This window comes from Rhea pennata, chromosome 16, assembly GCF_028389875.1.
Source record: "Rhea pennata isolate bPtePen1 chromosome 16, bPtePen1.pri, whole genome shotgun sequence".
NCBI lineage: Eukaryota > Metazoa > Chordata > Aves > Rheiformes > Rheidae > Rhea > Rhea pennata.
Window position 1 is genome coordinate 11,746,014 of NC_084678.1, and position 10,000 is coordinate 11,756,013.

Sequence of the window (10,000 nt, forward strand, 5' to 3'; positions counted from 1 at the left end):
TGATCCACACTAGCAGAACTCAACTGACATCTCCTTTACTGAGTGAGACCAGAATTAGCCCATGTGATTTTTTATAATTCAGTCCAGCACTGGTGTGCTATGATCGGGTCATTGCCATGTTAATATTGTCTACTCAGATGGTAAGTGCTACTGTAAAAACAAGCATAGAAAACACATTAACAAATTGCTTGGGAACACTAACAGAAGAATGTAACAAATACATGAAATTATGTTCTGGGAAACTGTTCCTCAAAAAAACATTTGGAGAGACTAGATTTATGAGGCAAGACTTAAAGAAAGCATAAACCCTTAGCACTCGGAGTGCTGTTCTCCCAGAACAGACTCTTATTTTAATGCATGCAAAGCTTGTTACTCTCTTCCTGCAAGACACTCCTCGAAACAAACCCATCTGTTCTGCGGGGCATCCTACTTGACACGAACGCCGTTTCGGCATTGACTCACTCAGCGCTGTCCTGTGCGATCGCAGCACAGGCTCCCGGCGGCGAGCTCCTCCGCAGGGGAGGCCTCCCATTTATCGGGCACAGTTCTCCTGTTGTACTGAGCCCTGCGCGCCGAATTCACTGCAAAAACAACAGCGTGCTTGAAAAGGACGGGCCTACTCATCCGGAAAAGAGAAGTCTTTCACAGCCAGAGCTTAACGTTTAGATGCACTGAAAATTTCTGCACAGTAACGGCGTTATGCAGCACCTGCCCTCGCCTGGCGGAGCCCAGCCTTGCCCGACTCGGCCGGGCGCCACCGTTCCGGGTACCGAAGGCCTCGGCGCGGTGCGGGGCAGCGGCTAACCCGCGGGTATTACCCCGCGCCCCGCAGCCTGAGCGCCGGTCCGCCGAGACCGTGCCGGAGGCCTGCGAGCCGCCGCCGCCGCGCTCTGGTCCTGGAAGTCACCCTGCTCCCCACAAAACCCCGCCGGCTCCAAGAGAGCCCCGGGCACAAAGGGCTGCCGCCACGCCGTGCTCCCGCCGTGGGGTTCGCGTTGTGGCTTCGACACAGAACAACCCAGAACTACACAGGACCGCCCTCGGGGCCAGGGCCAGGGCTGGCGCCAGAGCAAGAGCCGGGGCCGGGGCCGGGGCGGCGCCTCCCCTCAGGGCCAAGGCAGCAGCTCCCCTCAGGGCCAGGGCCAGGGCCAGGGCCAGGGCCAGGGCCAGGGCCAGGGCCAGGGCCAGGGCCAGGGCCAGGGCCAGGGCCAGGGCCGCGGCGCCTCCCCTCCCTCCCCTCAGGGCCCTCCTTAAAGGGCCGGCGCCCCCGCAGCGGCGCCCTGCCCGCTGCGCCTTTAAGGGGGCGGGCGCCGCCGCTGCGGGGCGCAGGCGGGGCCGGTGCTAGGCCGCCGCGCCCTGCCCGCCGCGCCGCTGCTATGCTGCGGCTGGTGCGCCCGGGCCCCGGCCCGCCGCGCCTCGCGGCTCTCGCCGCCCTGTCGCCGCCGCCGCCGCCGCCGCCGCCGCGGGGCTGCGCCTCGGCCCGCCCGCGTCTCGGCCCCCTGCCGCCGCCGCCGCTCGTAGCGCTGCGGTGCGCGGCCGGCAGCGCCGCCAAGGTAGGTGAGCGGGGTGGAGGGGGGGCCCGGCCCGAGCCGCCGCCGCCGGCCGGGAGCGCTGCCCGCGGTTAGCGCCCAGCCCTGTCCCGGCCTGTGCCGTCCGCCCGCCGCGGCGGCGGGAGAGGCGCGAGCGAGGGGCTGGCACGGCGCCCGGAGCTGCTGGGCCGGGCGCTGGCGGCGCGGGCCGGGCCCCGGCCGCGGCCCTCGCCTCGGCCCCGGCGGCCGGCGCGAGCGCTGCGCGTGCAGCTCCGCCGCGGGCTCGCTCCTGTGCCTTAATTCTCGGGCTGAGTTTTAGAGCCCTGTTGCACAGCATAAAAATTGCAGTTTTAGATTTGTTTTCGTGGCTTAGTTTTTCCTAATGATGAAACGTTTCTTTTTCTGAATGATAGGAATAAAGGTGGTTTCCCAGAAGAGCTATTGCAGCAGAGTTTTTCTGAAAACAGCGTGGCTTGCTTTATTGCTTTCTTTACATTATTTGTGACGTGACCACGCTGAACAGTCAGTTATTTGCCGAAGTGGTGCTTGTTCAACATCTTGCTTCAATATCCTGTCAGACATTCCCGGCATAAGAGCCGGAGAGCGTGAGTGAATTGAAAGCTACTTGGGCGGTGGAAACAAGCTATTTTCCAGTCCTTACACCCTGCAAACCGCCGGTCGTACAGCGACCCCGGCGTGCCTCTGAGGCTCGGGTATGGCTGCAGGGTGTCAGCAGCTCTTTGAAGAAGCTCCTCATATTTGGCTTCTTAAATAGATTGTGATCACCTTTGGATGAAAAAGTCACTATAAACTATTAAACTTCAAACTAGCACTCAAACCTCACTTGATTTTCGAGAAAACTGTACTGTTGAATAAACAGATACTGTTGACTAAGCGTGTGGGAACAGCGCTGACTGAGTTGCTAGGACTGCTTTTTGCAGAAGACATTGTGAGAAGATTCTGTTCAGTTTATGCAGCTGGGTCTGTTCAATAGCTTGGTCAGTTAAAGTTTGTAGAATGCAGAAACACCTATTTTAACTGCCATTCTTTTCTTCCTTCTTTATAATAAAACTGAAGAGTGAGAATGAGCTCTATAGTACATGGTGACTTGAAGTAATCCAGCTAATTATGAATCCTTTCTTTTGTGTAAGAACTTTGCTTTAAAATGTATTTTAATAATTTCTTTATTTACCTTCTAGTCTTAACACTGATTTAAGCAATAAAGGAATTTTTTTTTTCTACTGAACATTTTTATTTTTAATCAAGTTTCAGTTTCTGTCCAAATGTTGCACAGTACAAATCATGAGACCCTAACCATCATCTAGCATCCTTATAATGTTTAACCACTTTTTAAATGCAAATCAGAATAAATATAGGTTAAGCTACACAGTTTTATAAATACTAAGAAAATACTGATGCATAAAAATGTAAGAAGTACAAACTAATCCAAATTACAGCTAAAGGAGTAGCAGCCAACTTCTTTTTCTGAAATGGTTTAAAAATCACTGACTGAACACATCTATTCTACTACAACCATCATCAGAAGAGTCTAACTTACATTCTGACTGATAAGTCCAAGGATGAATCAGAAGTGTTTTTCTTCTGTAGATCAGTTTCAAGACAGAAGTTGGCAGGACAACGTGGCGCCAGGCACTCTGTAGCTGTACCTGCCCTGTGGGCAACAGTGTCCTTTAGTCCAGCTGCTGCGTTGTCACGGCTGTTACTGAGGTCAGCTGAAAAGAAGGAAAACTTCTAATCTTTCTTAATGACTTTTCACTAATTGGTGAAAGATCTGTGTGGAAGCTTTCTCTTTTTCCAGCTAGTGTTTCTTCTATGGCAAGTCCAAGAATGTATCTAAGGGCTGTGTTAGTACTGTGGGTGTATATGTCCTTGTTTGTCTGCGTTGCAATATCACATTGCTTTGGGTGTATATTAATATAAAATTCTGCACTTTAAATTTATGCAGATGAAGTGTCAGTAAAGGTGGCTATGACGGGTTTTTTTAGGTGAGACCAGGTTGTTTAAACCAGCGTTGGCATGTCTGTGTAGCCGCAGTCTACACTGTGGCGATGGTATTGCTTGTTGCTGTCAACAGTAGCAGTTCCCTGGTTCTTCCTGTTCCCAGCTGATCTCCAGTTTGTGATTTGTAGGAACGTAAGTGTAGGATTTCTTCTGTCAGCAAGTTATTAGTAAGTGCACTTTTATGGGATATCACATAAACTTCCAGTGCCATCAATTCCTTAGCCCTGTGACAAGAACTCACATTTTAAGAATACACTGTATAAAGCTGAGCAAGTGCAAGTGAAAATCCCTTTGGCATCTCTATTCCGTGTTTCAAGCAACTGTGTCGGTGTGCTATGGCACCCATTTAGGTCAGACACAGGAATGTGACCGTAGTAACATTGAAACTTGCATTGTATAAGGACTTGCACAAAGCTCAGTGCATCTTTCCAATGTGATTAGGTGGGAAAAGGGAGTTTGCATGGGCTTTGCCACAGGGAAAATGCTATTCTGATGTGAAAAAAACCAAAAGTATATTATTGTCTTTCCCATAGCATTCCAAACTGCACAGGAGCTGCTTTTTTCATTCTTCTGAACTGGTTCAACTGAATGGAATATGATACTATGCTCAATGCTAATAAATACTTTAAATTGTTCTTTTTTTTTAGGATGCAGGTGGACCCCCTGAGAAGGCAGCCACAAATCCCAGTGGTGAAAACAAGAAACCCAACAAATCCCAACAGCTCAAACAAGTTTTCAAAGAATATGGCGCTGTAGGGGTTTCATTCCATGTTGGAATTTCATTGATATCTCTAGGAATCTTCTACCTGGCTGTGTCAAGGTGCGGTTTGTACAGTTGTCTGTAGCCTCTAGATGACAGTTTAGCCCAGAAAAGTCTTACCATTGTGCACACTTCTGGAAGGAGACATGGCCTGTTTGATCTATAAACAGAAATCTTTTGAATTCTGAGTGTAGAGCTGTTGATAAGTAGAAACCAATTTAATCTCAAATCAGGCATGAGTAAAGATGGATGCATTTTGTCCTTCCACATAGCTTCATGGCCCATGGGTGGGCTGGGGAAGAACAGAATAGAGACTGCACCAAAGAACTAGCCAGACGAGAGAATTTAAGTCTTGTTCTGTGGAAATACCTTTTGTTATCAAACTGCAGTATGGCCTGTAGAGATAGAGCTATATGAGAGTGCTGGAGCTTACAGATGAACTTATCTTTCTGAATGTGAACTCAGTTCGAACTGCAGAAGCAACAGATGCTAAAACAAAGGTTTGAGTTAAAAAGGAAAATACCGGATAACCTTACAGGAGACAAGTGGGAAATCATTTATGTGGCTTCTGGTGCGGTTGTATCAGTTGTAGAAATGTCTGGTGAGCACAAGATATTCCACTGAGGAGATGAGCGCAGAGAATGTTTTGAGAAATTATGTTTCTGCCTAACTGTTGACTTCAGTGGGAATATGCAAACACTTAATTTCTGTCATTTATAATCAAGGCTCATGATAGCAGTGAAAACTTTTTCCTTCAGGTACTGTTTGAATCCCAGCTATATTTTATAACTGGCAAGTGAAGAGGAGGAAGAAGTAGTAATTTCTTTTTAGAAGTAACTACAGAAAATTACAATTTTTTGGAAATTAAAAATTCCAATTTTTTGGAAAATTACCCTGAACTATGATGAAAAGTATTGTGTCTGCAGACAGTGAAAATATTTATGGATTTGGTGGATAACAGTTATTTAATATCCATAATACTTCCTTTGCTTACTAGATTTTAGATAAGATGCTTCGCATTCAAAAAGCTTTGTACTCTTTTTTCAGAAAATTCTAAGCCTAACAGCAGGTATCTTGGTTTGGATCAAGTATCTTGATTTGGATCGGGTATATTTAACTGAAAAGTTTCATCAAGATACAAAACTAAACTTTATTTTAAGTATTGAGAAAGTGAATTTCTAACAAATTCACAGATTTCTAACCTTTTAAAACTCAAAAGTAGAGGAATAGGGTTTTTGTTTGTTTTTTTTGAGGAAGTTGAGCATATCTGAGTATTCTCCATGGATGCACTGCAGCTATACAGTTGTAAAACAAGATATTCGACTTCATAGGGACTTTGTCAATTTAAGAAAAAAAAGCTCCTCTGAGAGTATTTTATATGATGTTATTACAGAAACAAATTGAGTGGTTACTGCTAAATTAATTTGTTGGGTTTATTCCTTATGTATTTAGCACTTAGATTCAAACTGAATTTCCAGAGTTGGAAGGTAGTTGCTTTCAGATACATTCTCTGAACAAATAACATTTTAATTCATATTCTTTGGTGTGTAACTTCAAAATAAACTAAAAAGACTTGGTTTCTTCTTCCACAGTGGTGTGGATATGACTGCAGTTCTCGTCAAACTTGGTTTCAGCGAATCGTCGTTGCAATCTAAAATGGCTGCTGGTACAAGCACTTTTGTGTTGGCATATGCTGTTCACAAACTGTTTGCTCCAGTACGAATCAGCATTACTGTAGTTACTGTGCCATTTATTGTCCGATACTTCCGGAAGATTGGTTTCTTCAAACCTCCTGCTCCAAAGTTGTGATGATCTCCTGTTGATTTTTGCTCAGTTTTTAAATGCTGTGTATCCATGTAGCTTTTCAGTTTGCCAGATTTCTTCAGAAAATTTACTTGGATCATGTCAATGCTGACCTCCTCTTGCGTTTCTTAGTCATTCTTTCAGGTAACTGTGACACTGTGAGAAGTGCTGTCCTTATCTTCTGTTCCTTTTGCCACCTCTTTGTTAGAAAAACCTGTTAAAAATCATATCAGATATTCCCTGCAAGTGATAATATAAATGCTTGACAATGAGCAATTTCTTTAGAACATGTAGTTCTGTGTCTTTATAATCTAGACTTTTGGGCCTTAACTTTTCTCATGTTGAAACACAGTTTCAGCACTAGTTTAGTGTTGTATAGTCAGGAATTAAAATAAGATTAAGTTTCTCCCTAATAGTCCTGTGGAACAAACAGTATCCTACTATGTGAATACTTACTTAGGTAAATATAAATATAAATATTAGGATTCAAATTTGTATATATGCATTTCTTTGCATTTCTTTTGTTATAAAAGGCACATGCTGTGCCCCAGTCCTGCAATATTAACACATGCCTAACTTCAGTGGGAGTATGCATATGCTTAATTCTTAATTGTTTTTACCAGAATAGATGATGCAGTGCTCTGAAATTGTAGCTCATTCACGGTGCTTCCATATTTTACGACTTTGTTGTTTGAAAATGTGCTTTCTTTATAGTTTAGTAACTGGTCTTACCGAAGTCTTTTTATTTTCTCTTTTTGTTGTTTTATTTTTAATATATGTATGCATAGAGTCTGAAGAAATTCTGAGACTATTGAAATCAGTGTAACCAGAATTACCTCCTATGCGAACATATTCCAAAGATCATCAAGTCAGAGGCAAGGTATCTATGGGCTTTAATGTGTTGAGATTTGTCTTTGTACTAGGGAGATATTTTTTATATGAAAACTAACCTTAGCAGCTTTCTGCTCCTGTGGCTGAAACTCAGACCTGCACCTGAAGTCCAGGCACTACAATTCATAGCTTCTCAAGAGCAATTCCTGTGCTATTGTCTGACAGTGTGTTGAATGTATCAGTTAGAGATGTTTTTCATTTTTGTATTTGGATAGTATTCCTATCAGTGTAGTTGTGCATGCATGTATTCCCATACCATTTTTCAGCTGATCTAAGGATTGGATCCCAAAACTGGGTAGTCTGCTTCACATTGTCTAGTAAACGTGGCTGTGCTTCTCCGAGATAATTTGAGCCAGATTTAATAGTCTTTTGGATCTGGGCCTCCCACCAGCTCTGTTCTTTTCACCCTATCTTTGTCTGTCTTCATGCTTCTGTCACCTACCCCAAGATGCCTGTGACACAGGTCTGTTCATACAGAAACTTGATGCAACTGAAGTTGCAGAAAATTTTACCTTAGTGGTCAAAATAACTCTTATTTTTTGGCAGGTTAGGGAATGAAGGGAGACGTGGTCGGGATGAGCGCTGGCTGTGGGAGGGAAGGAAGCGCAATTCATTTCTTTGTGTTATCAGCAAGCTATCAGTTCAGCTCAGCCCTCATGTTAAACTGCACCCTAACTCCTCTCCCAGTCAAAACCAGCCCAAACCACGGACAGGTCTGAAGCTCTGCAAATCCTTAGGATCAAAGTGAACAAACTTAGTTTGTACTCTAGGAACACAAGTCATAGCCACGTCTCTGCTGGGACCTCTCTTTTTTTGCTACTTCTTGGTTAACCAGAACTTTTTCTATAGGACAAAAGGGGTAAAACTGAAGAGACATCTGGTTTCCTTCCTCTCTGTCCTTTGGAAGCAGGCCGCTTTGTGAGCGTGCCTCCTAGAAACAGAGAGCCCCTCGACGATGGCTTTGTCCTAGTTGAGTGGTGCTGCTAGCCCAGGTGAGACTTGCAGCAGTGAGCAGGTACACAGGCTAGAGACTGATGTGCAGTGTAAGGGTAGCCATATGTGACATATGTCTAGAGATATATTATGTAGTTTAAACACCTTTCAAAGTAGCAGCCATAGGAGTAGGGCAGGAACCATACTGAGACTCAGCATTGCAGCCTGGTCGGGTACCATGAAAACAGTAGGCTGTGTCATGCTTCTGAGAGCTTATGTCCTGCACAACTGTTTGGCTTGTTCATTAGAGTGTAAAGTTAATGCCCTGCTGTTCTGTGTGCCAGTGCATACAGGAGGAGTAGCTGTCAAGTTTATTTTAAATATCTTGTTTTCAAAACAAAACGAAAAAACTAGCTTTGTCCCATTTAGTGCCTGCTTTGCATTAGGGCTACTGAAGCTGCTAGTGGTCATCTTGCTGTTCTCTGAGCCTGCTAATAATTTGAGCCATTTGTCCCGTGAGAAAAAGGCTTTCTGAAATCAGAAATTGCCTTTGAGGGAAGTTCTGCCTTTTAGCCTTGATTTAGCTGCAAGACAAATAATTATGTCTGTTACTGAGATGGAAGTTTTTTGCTCTCTGATGATAATGGAGTGTTAATTAGGTACAGCTGTTGAAGGGTTACTATGCTGTCATAACATGCAACAAACTTCTGTAGTATTCTGTGAGAACTTCTCTTTCTAGAGAAGTGGGAGTCTTTCCTTTTTAAAGCTTCAGCTGAGCTGAAGTTTTTCTTGAGAGTGAATTTTACTTTGGTTTTTTTCACCTGTTCACAGAAACTTTCTGTGCTCTTCTCTACATGCCCTCTATCTTCTCTGTGTGTTCAGGGGCACATTCTGTTACTGAAGGATAATAAATCAATTCCAGAACAATCAGATGATAGCACCCTTTTTTTCCTTATTTGACCTGTCATTTCTAACAAGCATGTTTATTACTAAAGCTGGTAAATACATATATATATATCATTCCTTCTCACTTTCCCTAAATAATTTGACATAATTATGACATAACTTAAATGCATGTGAAAGTTACTAAAAGGCACCAGCACTAAATAGGGATTGTCTTGCAGTAAACAAACTGAATTTCATTTAAATTATGACAAGACTTCAGATTACGTGTTAAGTAGGTAAATGTGATTGTATAAACTACTGGCTGTTTGTTTAGATAAACTTTTTGAATAGTTTATTTTAAATTAATTTGAGAATATATTTTGAATTTCAGAATCCTCAAATGTAAAGGATCACTTTTTAAAATTATTTGTAAAATAGTGGAAAAGGCCTTGAAAGTCCTATGATAATACAATAAATGGCTTTCTCTTGCAATACGTTTGCTTGAAGTGTTTTACTGGAATACTAGTTTTGCACAGTTTGCATCTTAAACTTTTGTCTTGTAAATGGTGGGGGGGCATGTGAGGGGGTTTTATACAGGAAGTTAAAAACTGGTTACAATTATGCCAGTCTTCAGGATATTAAAAAAAGTTCATTCCTTAAAACTGAACTGATCCTTGTGGGTAAGAGCTGGGTTCTGGTATCATCACTGATACAATTTCTCTTCATGCTGTGGTGTTTATTTCTACACAGCCTGGATCATACTTGAAAAACATGTTTCATTTCTTCTTGGTTTAATGGGCTGGTACTACTTTGATAAATAGGAGTGTCCAGACCGAAATAGCAATGCAAGTCTTCCCATTAGACAGGCTGAGTGCTTTATACCTTCTAAGGAGTAACCTCTCTGCAACTGCTGTGACCAGACCAAGAGTCTTACAACAGCAGGTATGATTATTAGTTCTAGTTGCATAAAATAGAGCTAATTTGATAACAATGCTTTCCCAACCTTTTCCTTTAAAAGGCTCTTCCAAACCCCTGTGTGGTGAGTGTTGTGCTGGAATAACTGCATAAAAACCTAACAGAAGAATTGAGCCAGGTAAGTAGCCATGGCTGTGGTACTTCCCTTGATAGCCTCTGTGTCAGGTAGATGATTCACTTTTAGAATAGTGAGTGACCAGAG

At 43.5% G+C, this 10,000-nt stretch overlaps 1 protein-coding gene across 1 annotated transcript; it reads left to right on the forward strand.

The window, feature by feature from the left end:
• Positions 1–1,367: 1,367 nt before the first annotated feature.
• Positions 1,368–9,294, forward strand: FAM210B (family with sequence similarity 210 member B). Its single transcript, XM_062589479.1, has 3 exons — positions 1,368–1,553; positions 4,199–4,371; positions 5,904–9,294. The coding sequence occupies exons 1-3, from the start codon at positions 1,377–1,379 to the stop codon at positions 6,118–6,120; spliced, it is 567 nt and encodes a 188-aa protein (XP_062445463.1). The 5' UTR covers positions 1,368–1,376; the 3' UTR covers positions 6,121–9,294.
• Positions 9,295–10,000: the final 706 nt, after the last annotated feature.

Coding starts and splice junctions, on each gene's coding strand:
- FAM210B (XM_062589479.1), top strand. CDS start 1,377: ATGCTGCGGCTGGTGCGCCCGGGCCCCGGCCCGCCGCGCCTCGCGGCT. Junction 1,554..4,198: donor CGGCCGGCAGCGCCGCCAAG/GTAGGTGAGCGG, acceptor CTTTTTTTTTAG/GATGCAGGTGGACCCCCTGA. Junction 4,372..5,903: donor TTCTACCTGGCTGTGTCAAG/GTGCGGTTTGTA, acceptor CTTCTTCCACAG/TGGTGTGGATATGACTGCAG.